We start from the raw sequence: 20,631 nt of genomic DNA, 5'->3' as shown, positions 1-20,631 counted from the left end.
TTAATAAAAGGATTACACGTAAACTTACCTGTCTGTATTACATTCAAGCTGGCTAACTGAAAAGACGTGTACTATAGACTGATCCTTCAGAAGTGCAAAGTACAATACCCAGTTAACAGACCTCTCATGATGTTCAAATGGCTTCACTTCTATTCGCACAAACAGGGAACAGGCACACCAGTGACTCTGGACTCCAATTCTCACTCCACATGCTACTAGATCTACTAGCCTTTTTAGGAAAACTCTGCTAATCAGAAGATGAAATTTCTAATAACTATTTTTTAAGAAAGAAGATCCTGAAAGGAATCAGGTATAATACAGCCACTTGGAATTTGTTAAGGCAAGTGGCACAAAGGAGAGAATGAAGGCAGTGATGATTCATGTATAGACTCCTGAGAACACAGCTAAAAAGTGGAATAAGGTTCAAATTCCATGCCAAAAAATGACTAATGAACAGGCTTGGTTCCTCCATACCCAGAGTGAGATGTCATTGCCTCCGCAAAACAGGTATGTAGCAATAGCATTGTTGTTAATTCAGAAAGTCAAGGAGCTGCCTGCTCATGTTCTTAAAATTGTGGCTTTTCAAAGGCAAGAGTGATAACCTGTGGTTTCCAGGAAAGTGAGATGGCCTGTTCTCTAGACTAAAATAAAGTAAGGTTTTGAATAGAGTCATTTCAACTGGAGAGTAGAAAGAATGTCCCACAAATCCTCATCATTCAGCTGGGAGCTCAAGTTCCCAGCCCAACAGGCAAGGGATGGTTTCTTTTAAATAGGGCATCAAAGAAGAGTCAATAATGTTTCTTTTTTTTAGAAGATGGGGTGGGATGTCTCTGTAACAGCAACTGTTAAACAGTAATTTGAAAGGAAAGATAATTTCCTGATTTACACATTATCCTATATTATCAAAGCTAATGGTGATGGTGTGGGTAGGTTTAGATGATTCTTGATAAGAACATCTCCGAAGACACCACTGATTATGATTCATCATCAATTTACTAACATTTGTTTTCCAGGGAAAAACATTCAGTGCTCACATCAATAATAATAATAATATATACTCTGATTTCAGAAGTATTAAATGTCAAAAAAAGTACATATTAGAATCAAGGAAGTGCAATGTGTTTCTTATTGACAGACTTCTAAGTTTTTGAGGATAAGCCAATTTCTGGAAAGTAAGATGAACCCACCTAGAGGGATGTTCTGGCCTTAGAAGTTGTTTAACATAAAATCCAATTCCAGGAAGAAGGGATAGAACCTTTTATGAATGAGAAAGGACAGATGAGCACTTATTTCTGGTGGGTCGGTATCACCTCAGAGATGCCTTTGGGTAGAATTCAGGTGCCTGGTTTTTGGCAATAACAAACAGAAATTCACAAGGGTAAGGTTTTTATAATTCCTCCACTTACTTCTACAAGGGTCAGTATTCTTAAAGCAATGATTGTCTTTTCCTTCCTCTTCCTCTGTCTGTCTTTTCTTCCCAGGCTGATGTTGGAATGCTTTTCTCAGCACTGGCTTCCTGCCATCCTCCTCCACTTCAATCTCACAGGTAGGCTCCAGCTGTGGCATTGGCCTCTCTTCATCTGAGTTGTCAAAGGGCTCATTCAGTACTTCTGTCGTCTCAGAAATGGTCTCAGTTGTTACACTGCTGTTGATCCTCCTGCGTTTACGACCCCTTTTCTTCTTTAGTACAAAAGGCCTCTGAAATTAATTCCAAACATAATACATCAGAGCTCATGAGAAATTACACTGCTGAGTCGATATGCGGCAAACATGTACTGAATGCGTGTCTGAGACTTACACGTAAAGACTTCTGTAATGCCTTTGTACTTAACCTTCCATTTGATGTTTAACATCCCTCTCGGGCGCCTACTACACAGACAAGTGTTTTCCAAATAAAACAGTTGTTTACTCAAACAGATGCTTTGAGAGGGAACATCCTAGCAGCTGCACTGTGGATTTTTAAAAGCTAAGGTTTGCTTTCCTGGCATATTATTTTCGAGTAGTACCTGCTGGCTTCAAAATCCTATACGTTATAGTGATTAAATCATCATGGACATCAGCGTCTCTATGAGTGTTTCAACAGTCAACTAGCCACTGGGTCACTCATTGTAACACTGGATAACTGTTCAAGGAGCACCTACTACGAGCATGGCACTGTAAGACACACGACGGTACACAAGACTAGCCCCTCATTCCCCATCTCACAGGAATTCAGGAACAATGAAAAGGAAAGAAGAAAGAGTACTTGAAGAAAGAATTACTCTGCAGACAACATTAGAGTCATGTACTGGTGGCCTGCAAGGATGAGGGCAGCTGATAATTTTACAAAATATTTTAACATGGACGGCATCTAAAGAAAATGTAAAGACATGTGGAATGTATCTTACTTATGTAAGATATAACAATTTTTTCTAATTGCATTAGAGGTTGGCACAAATGACTTTCCATAATTGAAAACATAAAATATTTTTTCCAAGAAAGATGTACTCAATGATACAAAATCCAAGTATAAGAATAACAGGTAGATTTGCTGCTAAGATGTAATCTGTCAATAATGGGTCTGAAAAATTACTGAAAGTACATTGCAAAGACGAGTACAAAATGCTTGATTAAAACTCAAACTCTAGGTAAACTATATCCAAGAATTACGGAGTCTCACATTTTTAACTGTCCGGATGTTCACTGAAGTGCACATATAAATTTTGATAGTCATATTCTGTATTTTAGTATTTATGATTATTAATCCCTTCAGTCAGCCTGCACTCTCTAATCCATTAGAATTTTCCCAAACGTGGGTTTAGCCAATATGCAGAACTGGTTTTCTTTAGGTTGAGTCCTTTTGTGTGATGGTAGGCACTTAACACGCCATGGATAATTCTGGGTTTTGTTATTTTTGAAGCAAACTTCTTTTGTTATATACATAATACATGGATACATGTTCCTTGTAGAAACCAAAATATGATTCAGAAGCCTAAAGTCCACTCTGTGGGATGCTCTTCTTGTGCCTGCCCCAGCTGCCCTTCCACTTAAACACAGTCAGGTTCAGACGATGGAGCACCAACCACCCTGGGAGTCAGAACAGCAGGGGCTTTGACAGAAGCCACACAGCGGGGCCTTGGGGCAGAGCCTTAACTTGCATTCTCACTATTAGAATATCCTACACTATCTGGCCCCTTTGCGTGTCGCAGAGAGACACTGAAGACAAAGACAGCAGATCTGGGTTGAGCAGTTACCTAAAGACAAAATCAATTTTCTAACTTCTGCACCGGGAATGTGTACCTATAGAAACCACCAGGCTACTACGACTGGAGACTTGTCAAGAATCTGTACTTGCACAAATCCAAAATACCAGCATTAAACTTATGGGCTTAAAATACCTTCTGACAATTCTATGCCAAGGACAAGAGAAGGAAATAGCATCAGGAGCACTGGGCTTGGAGTCTGAGCATTTGTCTGGTTCTGGCTCCATCTCTAATGATTTGTGCGACCTTGGACAAGTCTCCTATCCTCTCTAGGCCTTGAGGTTTTCATCAAAATTGACTGGAGAGTGGTTAAGTGCTCCCCTGGGCCCTTTCCTGTTCCCACAACCTGATTTACTCCAGTCCCGCAAACCAGCAGGTGGCAGTAACTACCAGACTAGCAAGCCGCCTGTCCCTGGTTTCCTGTCACAGCACCATCAAACCACAAAGAGTAAACACAATCATGACTGTAGGATAAAGGCTGAGGATATATGATCCGTGGGACTGGATACAAATAAACTACATCTAAAGAATGGAGAGTGAAACAAATACTAATAGAATATTTGCGATGACAAATAAGATTTGATTGAAACTGACTCACAAGACAGAAAATCTAAACAGACACATACCTTTCTCTTTATGGCAACTGACTGTGGTTTAGTCAATCTTGGAGGAGAGCTTTGGATATTTTCTTCCTCTTCCTCTTCTTCCTCTTCCTCCTCCTCCTCTTCTTCCTCCTCCTCCTCTTCCTCTTCCTCTTCTTCCTCCTCCTCTTCTTCACTGCTCTCTTTAGACAGCTCCATCAGCTGCCCTCGCTCCCCTGCCACTGGCCGGCTCTCCGGGGAATGCAAATATTTATTTTTCGATTGTACTTTTGCAGGTGATTGCCTACTGTTAGCTCTAGATGACAGGATTTCTTGCTCCTCTTTTTCCCAGCAGCTAGCTTGTTCCATTAGCCGCTCGGCCTAAAGGGGAGGTAAAAATGGTGGGTCAGTGTGAGGGCAGTTATACAGTCAGAGCCTTTAAGGATCAAAGGCAAAGGATCTCTAAGTCGTTTCTGATCAGGATAATCAGCCAGTCAAGCAGCATTCCAGCTGCATCATCTCAGAACTCTTTTGCATCAGTTAGGATAACAAATCAAAGAAGATTGGGTTTCATGGGATATTTAGCAGTATTAATGATGCAGCGAATTGATTTGAGTCCTTATCACTACATTACATGCTCACTGGCATGGAGCACTTTAAGCAAATTCATAAACACAATGAATCGATTGACACTGCAGTCTTGGAGCTCAGCACCAAATTTGATCTGATTACATGCTGTCAGTAGTGAAAAATGCTGCTTTGTGATCAATGATAAACGTTTCATTTTTCATACTCAATAAAATTATCATGTCTTACCATGCAACCTCACTTAGGATAAATTAGTGCCATATCATTTCACAAGCTCTCTCTACATAACCAAGCTTTTGACAATGATGTTAATGACCTTAGCTTAAAAATGCTACAAGATTGAAATTACACAACTTAGGTTGATGAACCCAAATTACCTCTTTTTCGGCTTCTCGTTCTTCTTCAGAAACTGCAGCATTAGAAATTAAGATTGGAGTCCACCTCAGACTCTCTGGATCAAGTTCATTGGTCCGGGAACAGGTTTTCAACTTTTCCATGTGGCCCAATATCAACTTTTCCCGTCTAATGATGACAAATCTGTAATGTGAGGAGGCAGAAAAAAGTGCAATCAAAAGCTGAAATTTCATTTCACCTTCCGATACTGATCTCTGCTAGCACTAACATTACCTGGGTTACAAAAAACCAGAAAGCTCTCAATGAAAATGTGGAGCAAACTGAAATTTGACTAGCAAAGAAGTGTCACTGCCTGTTTTCTTTTTAGGAGAAAAGTTTTTGTAATATTGTTGGGGAACCTCTAATATTTAAATAGAATGAATCTGCCTAACTTTAGGGACCCTTTCTGGGGTAAGATGGTTACGAGGCAGCTGGGTCGCCCAGGACACGGGTGCTCACCGGCCATCTCTCTTGTCAATCATGTGGAGGTGCTGCAGAGTGGTGGCGATGTCATGGGGGCACATGCCCGTAGCTCTGCTGATGGCTTTGATGCTGATGTGCCGCTCGTGGTGGTGGTAGAGATATTCTAAGATGACACTCTTCCAGTAGGCCAGGTAGGAGAGACGGCCTAGATCGGAGAGTGGCTTTTCAGGAGACCCTGCTTGGCCTTCTCTTCGAGAAAGCAAATAGCCTAGGGCAGACAAAGCAAAAGTCGACCTCACTGTGGTGTTCTCAGACACTGGAGCAGGGGCCACTCAAAATAATGTAAGACTTACACTGTAAGTAGCAACAGGGTACATCACATCACAACATATCACACAGGAACATCACATCGGAGAAGTGCATTCATTTCATGTATAGTCTCTTCCCAGTTATATTACCGTGGATCTGACATCCACGAGGCTTATGCCCCCGAATCCTTTACAGTAGCCCTGTAAGTCAGTTCATTTAGCTGATGGCAGCGTTTCAGGCATACGTTGTGGCATACTTAACGAATTTAAAGTTGAACACATTACTTCTGATAAGTCTCAACGTCCAAGTCCCCTGACTTCAGATCCTTTCAAAAACTAAATGTCAGGCACTTACTCAGAAATCCTGTCAAGGGACCACCCCGAACATTAATGGGGGGGTTATTTTCCACAGGAAGAACCAAATGACCCTTTAACAGCTGGGTCTTAATAAAAGACAAGGGTCTCTGTTGACTGAGATTCTGTATCGCTTGTTACATTTAACTAGCGGCGGATCTAAAGCTTTGTTTCAGGACTAATAAAAGAACGTCTTTCAAGTCAACTGCTGCAACTCCTATCAGCTCCACTAGCTCTATTTTCACCTCTTTCATGGAAATTAATTTATAATCCAACCGTTGCTCCTACAAATTAAAACAAAACAACCTCCTTAAAACAAACTGTTTCATGTACACGCAGAAAAGCCTTGAGCTTGGTAGGCTTTTGAACACGTACCCGACAGCACTACCGTGAAGGTTCCTTGGCAAAGGAACTTTAAAATGAGAAAAAACTTTAAACCCACTTGAAGGTAATGAATGAAAGCTGGCGGCTGTCTCGGTAATTAAGAGCCACTTACTGAGTAGAGAAGAAATGTTATAAACTAATGATGTCTACCTTGCTCTAATTATCTATTGCAACAGCCTCACCTTCATGAACTTCCTACATTTAAACAAACATCAACTACATACAGTAGGTGGCAGCAATTACAAAATCATGCTGCTTTGTAAACCACCCAAATCTTCAGCGTTTTTCTTCTTTATCTACATTTCCAAAATGGCTGCATTTTCAAGAATTTTCTCAATTTTGGATTTTTTGTTAAAAGGAGAAAGCAATGTCTCTGGTGCATTTTCCTGCCTCTCAGAATCACTGTAAATAATGCAGAAATATACAACAAGAAATCCAGCCTTACCCTAGAAGGGTATAACCACAGCATTTTGCATTTTGATGGTTTTAATCTGAACGCCATTATGAAGATCAGGCACATATTTAACTTTAGGTTTTGCTGAAGTCTTTTGACTTGTCTCTTTAACTCATGTTTAAGTGCAAAGTATTTGACTGAATGCAAACAAGCACCATGAAATCTGACGGTCAAAGCACTGCCGACATGTCAGTTGGCTGCACACAGAGGCTTTCTACAGCGGTGTGCCAGGAATGCTAACAGGGATGGCCACTGTGCTGAACCCAGCCCGGATTATGCCCTGTCAGTGTGCAGAAGCGCTGTCACCAGAATACAAAGGGTACCCGAACCTCAGGACACAGATTACTGGCACATCTGTCACCTGCCTCCTAAGTGCTGGTACATGCTGAGAAATTTACTGGGTCAGCTGGAGGTCCCAGCTCTGTACCTCCGGGGTGGATGGGAGTCAGGGAGGGTGGGGGAAAAGAACCATAGTATCGTGCACATGGAACGATCCATTTTTGTCCACAGGATCCCACAATTAAGTCTGAGGCAGTGACTGTGAAGTTCCCTAGCGCCTCACTGGCTCTCATCTGAACCCCACAGTTGGGAACAGTAAGCACCCCCACCCCGAAGCCCAGCAGACAGATTTCCGTACCACCAAAGTTGCGCCCTCCCAACCTTATGTCCCCTCTGCGACGAGCAACCTTATCCAGGAAGCACATATATTTCTTTGTTCTGTCTTCTCTTCCCATGAGTGCTTTGTTGGGCTAAAGGGAAGCAGCCAGAATTCCCCCCAAAGACAGCTGACACAACTGTTCATGCTTTCACACCCTGAGAGAGTAGCACACACCTTCTCAGGGCCTCAGACCAGACGGGTTAGGCAACCTGGGGCCTTGGAGAACATCCAGGCACAGGCCTTTCAGCACTCGCTGCTCCCACTGTGTTCACTGGCTGTCTCCCCGGGACGCTCCCTTGGACACAGTCTGTGATCTGTGACTGAGCCCCGCCAAGAACGTGTATACCAAGCCCACTGGACGTTCATAGAGAACACCTCTGTGCCGTGCTAGCAAAGGCTGCAAAGGCTACCCACACCTGCCAGCAAGTGCTACTTTCCCCGGTGTGGGAGAGAAAAAACTGCAAGCCCAAACTCCAACCAGAACACACCAAGCAGGTTTCCAAGGATGATGGCCCCACCACACTGCAGACCACACAATGCCACTGTCCAAAGACATCGCAGCACTGCCTGCAGTCTTCCCTTCTCCTCTCTGACTCATGAGCCCCTCAAGGAGCTTACAGCCGTGGAAGGAACTTATACTTGTGCTAAGAGCCATCTGTAAGTTCACAAAGTCTTTTCTCCTGAAGGAGAAATTTTGGTTTAAACGGAATCCATTTCAACAAACAAATGACCAAGGACAAATTCCTGATTCCTTGGTAGTAAAGTCAAGTCATTGGTAATATGTTAAAATATACACAACAGTTTAGCAGGAAAAGTTGCCGTGTCTTTTCCACTCCATTTGTGCACAAGGTTGAAGTAATACATATTTAAATTTTACCTGCAGCAGGCACTTTCCCTCAAAAAAGCTGTAGCTGGTGGCACTTTATGACTCTGACCTTCATAACATGGAATGGTTTAAATCATGAATTTCTTGCCGTCTTGTGTTTCCTTCTACTTTTTCTAGGCTCCTCAAATTAGCATCACTATAGAGCCCAATGACAATAATTTTTAGTAAGAACAGTTACTTACTAAGTGATTATGGCGATGTGGTGGTGAAGTTACAGCTCTTAAGTTTAACTTACCAAAAAGATTCCAAATAATTGATCTAAGATGCAGGGAAATAAAAAGCACTTATCTTGGAAGCCGGTATATTATCCTGAAGCATCTGAAACAAGTACAATACACCCCTGGTGAATAGATTCCTGTGGTGCTCTAATGCCTTTCCTCAACTCAGGATACTTTGAGTCAGAAAACCTGAACTACCCCTGGGGAAACCTGGCTGTTCAGACTGGAAACAAAGTGATGTTTGGAGGACAAATCCCAGTAGCTGCAGTATAATTAATTGCTGGTGAAATTATTCCCTGTAAATTGTGAGCCAGAGGTGCTGGTGAAAAGCGCTTAACTCTGTGAGCAGGAGACTTGTACTTTAAGGCTGTCTGGCCAACACCCCTCACCCACATCAACTATCTTGAGGAAGCTAGCTTCTTATTTGCTTCACTGGAACTACTTACCCAAGAGAAAGTGAGGTCTAAGTTTTAGTGTATGAACCACGCACTAAATTCAAAAGATTATCAAGGTATTTGCTTAAAGGGAAAGGAAAAATAAGGCGAGGTCTGCAAAGAAGTAAGTGTTTCTAAGCTGTATTGCATGGGACCCAAATTCACCTCACCTCTGTTGAGGCTGACCTACCTGTAGTAAGATAAGCAATCCTCATGTTAACTAGCTCTGATCCCCAGTGTTTGAAGAGGTTAATTCTCTCCTAAGGGCAGGGGAAAAAAAGTGGTAGAGAGTTGCCTTCCTGTAGGTAGAGAGTTACCACATTAGGATAAGGAGGGAACAATCTAAGGTCAAGATTTGTTTCTGCAGCCTAAATTCCCAAATTAACTGCACTCCCAGCATATTAAGCGCAAGGTTAACCCCTGATTAGTATGACACACTCCTTTTCTTTTAAATCAGTAGTGAAGTTAATAAGAATGTAGACTAAACCAGAGTGGAGTAATGTTTTCCAGCAAGGGGGTGGGCGCGGGTAAGGCTGTTCCTCTCCAAGGCAGCCACGCTCACCCTTGCACATCGTTATGTTCTACCACCTGGAGCCAAACCATATGCACTTCCTCAAAGACAAAAGGGCAGACTTTGGCAAAGTATTTCCAACTCCCATCTATTTGGATTATATGGGTCTGGAGTAACCAGTTGCTTTTAGGGGAAAATAATCTTTAAGGATTACAAAGTTTTCATCAGACACCTGTTTAGCTCAGCAAACCCCACTAAAGGGTTCCTATCAATAGAGAGCATTGGGTTTGCAAACCTGGGAACTGACACCAGGCCAGGGATTTATGGCTGCTCTGGATCAGAGGAAATCCAGTGGCTCTAACCATGGATCTCATGATTGTGGACAGAAATTCACTGGTCCACACTCGGAAATTCACTGGTCCACACTCATCTATTACTGGTTTCTGGGGTTAAGCAGCTCTGTGACCAAATGGACAAATGGCATGTTATCAGTTTGAACAGTAGAGATAAATCAGTTTGACAGGCTACTTGTCTCCTCAGTGAAATTTTGTGGTGATTCTGCAATTAGTAAAGAAGGAGGCTGAACCTTAGCCTTCTCACTGTTTGAAGAGGAGTATTCTAAATGGCCTGTGATCTGGATCTGCCTGAATCCTTAACTGCGCAGATGTGTCCTTGGCAAAATTGGAAATTTTTAATTTTAAAGATATTCTGTATTTTAAGAGATTGGTTTTGAAGACATGGAAGTTTACGGCAATATTCCCATAATTTTATGGCTTGAATAAACACTGCTTGACCTCTCAGTCTACAGCCTAAAGACCAGTGGTTTTCAGAGTGTGGTCCCCCAGACCAACAGTATCAGCAATCACCTGGCAACTTGTTAGGGCTGTAAATCCTCAGCCTATTCGTCAGAACTTTTGGCGGCAGGACCCAGCACCTGTGCTTTAACAGGCCCTCCAGGTGATTCTGATGCACAGACGTTTGAGGAGCACTGGAATAAACTCTGCTATAAGGCTGCTGGCTTTGATGAGGATGTTACAATGGCCCTGTGCAGTAGGAGGGCCAATGAAAAGACAGTGGCTGAAGAATGTCGGTGAGAAGACCTCACCCAGCTCCTCGGTGGTGGAGAATCTCGAAAGCCCCACCAGACGGAAATTCAGCCAGGGTTACTGAGTTGGAGAGTGGCTTTGTCTGTAGCTTCTATGCCTATGCTTCCCAACCTTCACTGTGCAAACAATCCCCTTCTTGTTACAACTGGATTCTGATTCAGTACGTCTGGAGTGGGGCTTGAAAGTCTGCATTTCTAACAAGTTCCTATACCATGAACCATGCTTGAATAGCAAGGGTTTATACATGAAGTCAGTGATTCTCAAAGGTTTGGGTCTCAGGACCTCTTTACATTAAAAACAAATGGTTTAAGAGCTTCTGTTTATAAGGGCTACATATATTAATTTTAGAAAAAAAAATTGACAAATATTTATTTAAACCCCATAAACCCATTATGTGCTGACATCATTTTCTAAAATACAAAAATAAAATAAAATAAAAAGTGAGAAGAGTAGCAGCACTGTTTAACATTTTTGCAAAACTCTTCTACAACTAGCTTAAGAGAAAACAGCTAGATTCTCCTATCTGTTTTGGTATTCAATCTGTTGTGGTATCACAGGTCATGAAATTCTCGACAACTCCACTGTCCACTCATGGGGGAATGAGAGTGAGAAGGACAAACAGTGTCTTAGTATAACTTTGAAAACACTTATGACCTTGCGGACTCCCTAAAAAGGGCTTCCGAGATCCCCAGCAGTCCCTGGACCATACTTTGAAACCATCTGCATTAAATAAAAAATGAGAAGAATGTGTAAAGATGGGCAACAAGGCCACAAGTATGATAAGTCGATACGACACTTACTGAACACAGTATGACAGATTATAAGAGGCACTACAGGTTGGTTAAGGGCAAGGGTTCTAGAGCAAGACTGCCTGTGATGGAATCCAGAGTCCGCGTGTAACAGCTGTGTGGCCTTGGGCAAGTTATTTAATCCCTCTGTGCTTCAGGTCCCTCATCCATAAAGTGTGGAGAGTAATCAATCATACCTGTCACCTAGGGTTGTCATAATAATTAAATGAATGGATACAAAGCACGTAGAACTGTGCTTGGCATATTACAGAAAATAAGTGTTATTATCATTATTATTCAACATAGTGAATGAAAGAAATCTCAACCTGGTCATTTGATGACTGCTTATCCTTATTGTAGGGGAAAGAAAGAAAATTGGGACAGAAGGAGGCAGCGAACAGCTCCCTTTCCTTTTTCCTACTTTTGCTTGAGGCAGCTGAAAACCATTCCATTCACTCCATTGCCCCATCCCCATCTAACCACCCAAACATAAATTAAATTAGAGGAAGAAGCTATGATTAAAAAAAAAAAAAAAAAAAGGCAAACATATTCTGCCTCAGGAACGATCTCAAGAAACTGGCGACTAAAAGCTCCCAGCAAGCACATTTCTGTGCCTCCAAATTCCCTTTGGTCCTCAAGTCTTTAACTTCAAGGACTACCCTTAGGAAACAGCAAGCGCATCAAACCACAGTAACAATGATGGCTGGAGGGCTTCAGCAAGAACCCGGAGATGGTCCCAAGACAGATGAAACAAAACCCAAATGTTCCAGAAGACTCAAGTGTGTCCCTGGGGACATGGGTTGAGCCAGTGAAACCCAGAGAATGGAGACAGCAAGTCTTTGGAGAGGGAAGGCTGGCTGCCCTGGGTCACACGCCAGTCTGTTTCTCTAAGGTGCCCCTTATGATCTCCCTTTTCAAAGATCCCACAGGCTCTTCCGCAGACTGCGCTGATGCTGGGCTCTTCCTCAGTCACGTGGTGGGGCCACTGGTCTTTTTTACTGAACACCCCTGTCTTGCTTTCAAGACTACATGGAAGAGGAGTGGTATTCCTTCATGCCATGCCCCCACCCCCACCGCCACCCTGGGGAATGTGTATGTGGGGCCTGACACCCCTGCTGCTTCGGGGGTGTGCGTGTGTATAACCATACAGACCGTACTGGAATTTACCAGATGAGTTCCATGAGTCTGTGAGTGGGCGTGGCCTCTCAAAGTGGGTGGTCATTCTCTGCATATACAAACTCACAAACTCATAAATAGGACATCAGGAGGCAGGAACTCTCCTCCCTCTGTGGCATCCTTGTGTTGGAGAAGGTGCACATCTGTGAATGAGTTACCAAGTTGGGGATGACCAGGGCCAGACCCTTGTGAGACAGCCACAGGGTAAAAATGAGTCAATGGTTTTTTAATAACTGATTTAATTGAGTGACACTGTCTCTTTATTTCTCCTTTTTCTATCTTGTGGTCTTGCCCAAAGGTTATCAACCCTGGTTGCACATTAGAATCACTCAACCTTTTAAAAGCTCCAGATGTCCATATTTCATCCAATCACAACTCTTGCCTCTCAAGCTAGGCTGGTCTCAGAAGTGTTAGGGTTTATATTAGGCAAAGGATCTTGGGGACTACTCCTCGGCCAGAATGTTAGAGGTGGTATACCAATCCCACTTCTCTATTTCTGTCTTACCCCACAAAGGGCTGTGGTGGTAGCAGTGGTGCCTAATGAGAGATCCAAGAAGAAGATGAATCCTGGGGGAAACAGAGACACCTGAGAGTTAACGGCAGAGAGGAGAAGAGGGTCAGTTGGCAGAGAACTCTGTGACAGACTTCACAGAAGCTTCACCGATTTAAACATTTAACTGAGAAATACTTGTTTACGTATGCCACGTTACCACACCATCAAGGTCCTGGTCTGGTGTATTAGAAAAATATAATTTTTCTAGGAAGGTGATCATGTATGAAATAGATTCAGTCTCCCAAATTTCTTATTAGGAAGATGAGGCACCTCTGACAAAGAACAAAATGATCAATTTGTCACTATCACTTACTCCCAAACTAAAATCATTTGCGGAAGGCAAGAATTAAAAAAAAAACAACTTTCCTTAAATATATCTGGGAAGTAACTAGTTTTTTTTATGAGGCCCTCGCCTATTGCAAATTAAGTTAAGCTCTGACTCATCACTCAGAGGCACCCTTGGTTAGATAATAGTAATACAGTACTGGTACCATGACATCTGAGGTGACAGAAATTAGAAAAACATGTCAGAAGAATGCCCTCCTTTGGGACCTTTTGTGGGTTTCCACAGTTCAAACCACTTTTAAATTCTGGAAAGTTTTGGGAAAAACAAATTTACCAAAAAAAATTTAAAGATGAAGTAATCTGACATTTAAAAACTATGCCCTTTCTTGTAAATAGGCAAAAGTCCACACAAGAGATTCAATCTGAAAAACTATTTCAAAAACTAAATTTCTTCCAAGTTGAAACTTGGACACAATTTTTATATCAAACTTGCAAAATCCTGGTAACAAAAATTTAACTTTGAACAGTTACAACATTTTAATCACTGCATTAAACCCATACACATTTCAAATAAAGCATCTGCTCAGAGCATGTAAGAGTATATATCCACAATGCTGCACCTGGGTGACCGTTCTCTGTAAAACATTACATCTGAACTCTTCTTTAAAAACGGGAGCTTCTTTTGACCACTGAGCTTCAGTGGAGGGTGGCTGACAAAGTTATTCTAATAGTCTGGTCTAATCCTACCCGGCCAACCAAGGGAGAGCATTTAAACCAGCATGGACACTGGCCACTGATCTCAAACCACATTTGGGAGACAAGACAGACAGAAGAGCAACTTGCCTTTCCATTGTTTCCTCTCCCACAACTGCCCCACAATACTTTGTGTGTGTGTGTGTGTTTCCCAGTTATAATTTTAAAAAACCGAACAAAGTATGTTGTAATTCCAATCATGAGTGACGGACGAGCTTTCCGCACAGCAGATGTAAGAATATAGCAAGACTGAAAAAAGGAAAAAGTGGGAAGCAAAATCTAAAATTTCTCTTTGTTTTTAAAGTACATTTCAAAAAGGGTCTGTCTTTGAGACAACTCTCTAAAACCAAAGCATGGCCTATCACCCCAGCTGACTTAGACAAACAGTGCTATTTCACTGGTCTATAGAAGTCGGAAACTTCTCTTTTCACTTGTTATTTATCTCCTCTAAGCTTTCAAACAGGATTGGAAGTAAAAAGCCTCTGGCAATAAAAGGTGGTCTCCCCAGCGGGTTACAGATGAGCCCATTTTGACAGAAGTGCAGCTTCCTGCACCTGCAGGCTGGATGGGGCAGGAAGCTAGGCTGGGATGAGGTATTCAGTCAAGTCACTGGCTGCTTTGCCGGTGGACTTGGAAGTTTCTAGCCTTTAATCCTATAGGGATCTTAAAGTCCAACTGGCTACAGTTAGATGTTAGCTGCTGGAAAAACAAAAAACTATGAAGCATCATCACTAGCGGTATGAAAAGACATCAGTGACTACCCCTTCAGTTAGTAGGTGATTATCTCTCAAAGTCTACTTTTTAGATTGGCTCCCTAATTCAAGAAGTACTTAACAGCTGAGACTCCAGTAACAATATATTAATATTGGTGGTTTAGTTGCTAAGTCGTGTGTGACTCTTGTGATCCCATGGACTATAGCCTGCCAGGCTCTTTTGTCCATGGGATTCTCCAGGCAAGAATACTGGAGTGGGTTGCCATTTTCTTCTCCAGGGGATCTTCCAACCCAGGAACTGAACCCAGGTCTCATGCATTGCAGCCAGATTCTTTACTGACTGAGCTATGAGGGAACTGTGCTAATATTATTATACTGTTATTATATACATACAGGCTTACAGGTTTAATACTAGTTAATACTGTAGCAAATGCTGTGCTAACAATATATTAATATTAGCACAGTTTTTGCCACAGTATTACTAGTATTAAACCTGTAAGCCTTTATATTCTGTGGTCTCTGGTAATCAAAGAATGTCCATCCAACTTTCAAAAGGTTGGGATTGTTTAACAGTGCGTTCAGCAGTGGAATGCCCACTGTGTTCTAGGCACTTTTCTAGTTAGGTTGTGGACAAACACTACATTTTCCAAATTTAATAAGGAAAAAAGCTCTGGGAATTTAATTTGTTAACCAGTATGTAATGGTTGAACACAAGAACCACAAACTACGTAAATAGGAATTCAAATAGATATGTTAACAGCTAAAGTTCATTTTTAAGAATCAATTCAATATGCTACATGCAAGCAATCAATTACACTGCCATCATCATTTACAAATCAAAGTATAATGCGGATACTCATGGGGGTATATGCAACTAGGTGGAAGTGTGTGATTATGGATGAACAGGCCGAAACTGTAAATTATGTAACTGTCTCTTGTAATTACTCTGCTTGAGAACCAAAAGAAACTTCCTGTATAATTTTGCTGGAGAATGGGGATCGAGATACAGAATTGCTTTTTAGCTGGTTTTAACCCTTCAACAGCTATTTAATTATGTGTGATGAGGTCAAAGAAAGTTTATGCTTAATTTATGAAAAGTCGGCAGGGAGGTATTTCAAAGTAATCCTCTGAAAAGCTCCAGATTATTCATGAAAACTCATGATTTCTCTTCCTCTTCAAGAGAGATTTATCTAAATTATCTGGTAAAATAAACAACATTTAAAACAAATTCACAGGTGTCATTCAATTTATTTCCTCTCTAAAAACATTCATTATGGTCTGTAAATTCTTAATTGGATGCAACTGAAACTTGCAGGGGTAGAAGGCTGTCAGAGTCCTCATACGGCTCTTCTGCTTTGGTAGGGAAAAAAAAAATCTCATTAGCTTCCTTAAATTCATGGGGAAAAGCGCCAATACTGGGCAAACCACAGGGAAGGACTTCTAATCTACAGAGAATCAGCTGTTTCTTTAGAAGGAGGATGCCTGCTTTTGCAACAAATAATCAGCAGAATCTATTCTCATTTTAAGACATTCTAGCCTTTTTCCTTACCTTTCTTAAAAATCTAACTTTTAAACATCTTTTCTCTTCTGTAAGCACTGTTTCTAGTGCCTAAAAATCTGCCCCAAATATCAGAATGCTGAACACTCAGCATTCTTGGTGGAAGGGCAATTTCCTACACTTACAATGTCTGCCAGTATTGCTTTCCCTCATTTTGGATCAAAAAAAGAAAAAAAGGGTGGGGGGCTTCCCTAGTGGCTCAGTGGTAAAGAATCTGCCTGCCCATCAGTGCAGGAGACCCAAGTTTGTTCCCTGATCCTGGAAGATCCCACATGCTGTGGTCCCTAAGCCCGTGTGGCACAATGACTGAGCCTGTGCTCTGCAAGAGAAGCCACTGCACCCCAACTGGAGAAAGCCTGCATGTAGCAACGAAGACCCAGTGCAGCCAAAGATCAAACACAAAAAAGTAAATAAAATAAACAAATTAAGTTATTAAAAGAAAAAAAGAACAAGAAAAGAAGAGAGGGAAGGTGGGGGGATGGAGGAAAGAAAGAAGGAAGGAAGGGAGGGAAGAGAAAAGGAAAAACAATCCCGATGCTGCAGTGTCTCTTCTTTATCTCTTTGGTCTTTCCATTCCATATTCTCTCCTTAGTTCACCCCTATTCTGCACAGACGTTCCTTGCCTGCATCCTCTATTTTATCACCTGGGTTAACATATAGCCCTTCATTTATGTTTCTCTAGTTTTAAGAGCAGAAGCATAATTTACAGGAATGCTGGTTTTCTAACGGACTTAACATTTGAGAGGCTACGATTCTAGTAAATTTCAGGATACTTCCTTCACATAAAAATGATTCTGCATAGCACTGAAATATATACATTACAATGTGTAAAATAGATAGCTAGTGGGAAGGCGCCGTATAACACAGGGAGCTCAGTCTGGTGCTCTGTGACAACCTAGAGAGGTGGGATGGGAGGGAAACACAGGAGGAGGGGATATGGTAGACTTACGGCTGGTTCACATCGCTGTACAGTAGAAACCATCACAACACTGCAAAGCAATTATCCTCCAATTAAAAATAAAAAATAAATGATCCTGCAAAGTCTGACATAAAGGTGATGCCAGTATACCAAATACACTTGTGTGTGCTAAGTCGCTTCAGTCGTGTCCGACTTTTTGTAACCCCGTGGACTGCAGCCCGTCAGGCTCCTCTGTCATGGAGATTCTCCAGGCAAGAATACTGAAGTGGGTTGCTGTGCCCTTATCCAGGGGACCTTCCTGACCCAGGGATTGAACCCACATCTCTTATGTCTCTCGCACTGGCAGGTTCTTTACAGGGGCGCCACCTGGGAATCCCCTTATGTTCATGTAAAAGTCTAAGCTCTAAAACAGATAACACAGGACGTGATCTCCTATTTCAAGAACGTCACTTTCTTTAAAAAAGAAACAAAAACAAAAAAAAGCAAAAATTAAACACAGAGACATATTAAATAAATATATACAGCTTAATAGATTATCATAAGGCAACTGCCCTTATAACCGTCTCCCAGGATCAAGAAGTAGAAGCTTGCCAGCTAGCCCCCTACAAACCTCCCGCCTGTCCCGTCCTATTTACCCTTCTTTTCTTCTTCATAAGTAACCGCAATCATGACTAATAGTAATCTCTTGTGTTTCTTATACTTTTATCACCAAAACATCCCCCTCAAGGACATATGCAAATATATTGTGTATAGTGAGGTCAACTTGCATTATATTTTCCTCAAGATTTCAGCAACTTTTTTCAATACCTTCTACTATATAATCACACTGCATATTTTTTTCAATGTGGACAAATGCATAACTGAATTATTCTTAATCCACCAAACTATTTTAAAGCACTTTATAAACATTAATGTAAAACAATTTTGTTGGAAAAAAGGAACTCCTCTATGGTGTTAGCTCAAAGCAGGACTCAATGTGAATAAGTATTAAACAAGGTTTTTATATTGGTAAACATGAAAATGCAGCACTAATATTAGAGTAGAACCACATGGAACACAAATCCATGAGGGAGAAAAATAATCAGGTTTCTAACTAGTATTTTCCTAACAGAATTCTAAACAAATGTAAGAAAATTGCTTAACCCAAAACAAATTGATATAAAAAAAAAAATTCTGCTTAACAATCAACTGAAATTTTAAATATATTATTTAGAAATTTCCTGGAGAGAGGATGTTTACAATATTCTACTTCAAACATACTACTACAAGCTGCAAAACATGTTTACAAATAGTTTCCTTGAAACCAAAACCAGGTATAGCACTAATTTCAACCAACTGGAACAAAATCTTTCTTGCTCTTGGTTTAATAATGAAAAAATGCTTCCCCTGCATATATCTTAGCTGGGAAAATGGAAACGGAAGTTGGAAGCATTTCCTCCTCTGCAGTGATGCAGCCCAAGTGTGCTTTGCACACACAGCATACACTGGGTGGGTGGGTGGGGAGCATCCTTAGTGAGCCCATTTCCTGTGAGCAAGAACTAGATCATTTATCCTAATGTTTTCATCACCAAGGCCAACCCCGGCAGAGTCTGTGCAAAGCGTGCTGGCTGAAGGAAAGGATGAAGGGATCAACGAATGAAAAATTTAAAAAAAGCAAAAAACCAAAGATGGAGAGGAGATCTGAGATCTGGCTGGGTCAGTCGGACAGGTGCTGTCACTGACACAGAGAAGAGGACACACTACATTTGGGCATTCATTATTTCTCTCCCTCAGCAAACTTTTTGTGGGCTCACCTATGAGTGTGACACTGTGCTCGTGGGTTGGGGTAAAGCAGTAAACAAGTCCTGGCCCCCGTGATGGTGCTGCCGGTGAAGTGAAAGTCGCTCAGTCATGTCCCACTCTTTGCAACCCCATGGACTATACAGTCAATGGAATTCTCCAGACCAGGATACCGGAGTGGGTAGCCTTTCCCTTCTCCAGGGGATCTTCCCAACCCAGGGATCGAACCCAGGTCTCCCGCATTGGAGGAGGATTCTTTACCAGCTGAGTCACAAGAGAAGCCCAAGAATGCTGGAGTGGGTAGCCTATCCGTTCTCCAGTAGATCTTCCTGACCCAGGAATTGAACTAGGGTCTCCTGCATTGTAGGCAGATTTTTACCAACTAAGCTATCAGGGAAGCCCTGACGGTGTTGCCAAGTTCCCTTTATTCTTGAAGGCTAGGTTTTTCTCATATGAACACCTGGAATGGAGCTTGCCCACTAATGGGATTCAAACCTACTTGCTGCAAATGCTGGTCAGTGTAAACAATTGAAACGGGCAAAAGACTTGTTAAAAAAAAATCCACCTGCATGCCAAAACTTGAAACATTCTCAGCTATGTAAGGCAAAATGGTAGCTGCAGGTTGTATGTTTCATATTTACAAAGTTTTCATTGATGCATGAATACAAACTATTCTATAAGAGCTATTTATTTGCTCTTATTTATGACAAGCTTAGTTAAAAAAAAGATACATAAATAAATCGTTAGCTGCACTGCCTCATGCAACTCATTTCAATACATTCAGCAACAGTCACTCTGAATAAATCACTGAAGAGCTCAATTTTCAACCTTGATGTTATCTTTAGCATATTAAAATATACTGTACTTCAGCCCAGCGTAATAAAGCAGTCATGACAAAGGCTTCTAGTACAACATACTATAATGAGAAAATAAGGAAAAATAGCCATTTCCCTTATTATATTATAAACTAGAATCCTATTAAAAGATATGTCATCATTATATTTGATTACACAGGTCAAAACATGTCTTCCAAAACCCAGCCAAAGTCTGAGGATACAGCTGCTGGTTCTATCTTCCAACAAGTGTCATGGTGGAGGTGGGGGGAGCAGCTCCTATCTTAGAAAAGGCCATAAAGGACTTGAGCACCATTTCAAAAGCATAATTTATTATTCCTTAATGGTTGCTCAGCCTGCACTCACCATGGGAGGAGAGCTGCTGGGAAAGCTCTGCAACGAAAGAAACTTCCGTGACAGTTTCTTAGGACTAAAGTTGGAATTCTCCTTCCAAAATAAATGCATGAAGAAACGAATTATCTGATGAAGGCAGGAAAAGATAAATATCTCTTTGACCAACTGTGTGTAAATGTGCATTTTGTCACAGCTCTCAATTCTCTGCTCAAGGTTTATATAGATAATGGACAGCTTCCTTTCTGATGCAACTTATATGATCCTAAGACAGAGGCTGCCCTTGAACAAAAATACGAGACCTCAGCAGAAGGCAGGGTGTACAATCATCTGGAAGAGAGCAAACCACACCTAATTAATTATGTTCTAATAAGATAAAATTC

At 41.4% G+C, this 20,631-nt stretch overlaps 1 protein-coding gene across 6 annotated transcripts in view; it reads right to left on the bottom strand.

The window, feature by feature from the left end:
* KAT6B (lysine acetyltransferase 6B) overlaps positions 1-20,631 on the bottom strand; it is a 182,215-nt gene that overhangs the window by 5,589 nt on the left and 155,995 nt on the right. For all 6 annotated transcript variants that reach the window (XM_070781996.1, XM_019953804.2, XM_070781995.1 and 3 more), the window contains 4 exons: positions 5,264-5,495; positions 4,789-4,948; positions 3,869-4,204; positions 1,407-1,698 (listed from right to left, as the gene is read on the bottom strand). In XM_070781996.1, the coding sequence (XP_070638097.1) occupies positions 1,407-1,698; positions 3,869-4,204; positions 4,789-4,948; positions 5,264-5,495 (1,020 nt within the window). The remainder of the gene's footprint in view (positions 1-1,406; positions 1,699-3,868; positions 4,205-4,788; positions 4,949-5,263; positions 5,496-20,631) is intronic.

The sequence above is a fragment of the Bos indicus genome, chromosome 28 (assembly GCF_029378745.1).
Source record: "Bos indicus isolate NIAB-ARS_2022 breed Sahiwal x Tharparkar chromosome 28, NIAB-ARS_B.indTharparkar_mat_pri_1.0, whole genome shotgun sequence".
Lineage (NCBI taxonomy): Eukaryota > Metazoa > Chordata > Mammalia > Artiodactyla > Bovidae > Bos > Bos indicus.
This window is presented reverse-complemented; position numbering and strand designations above follow the sequence as displayed.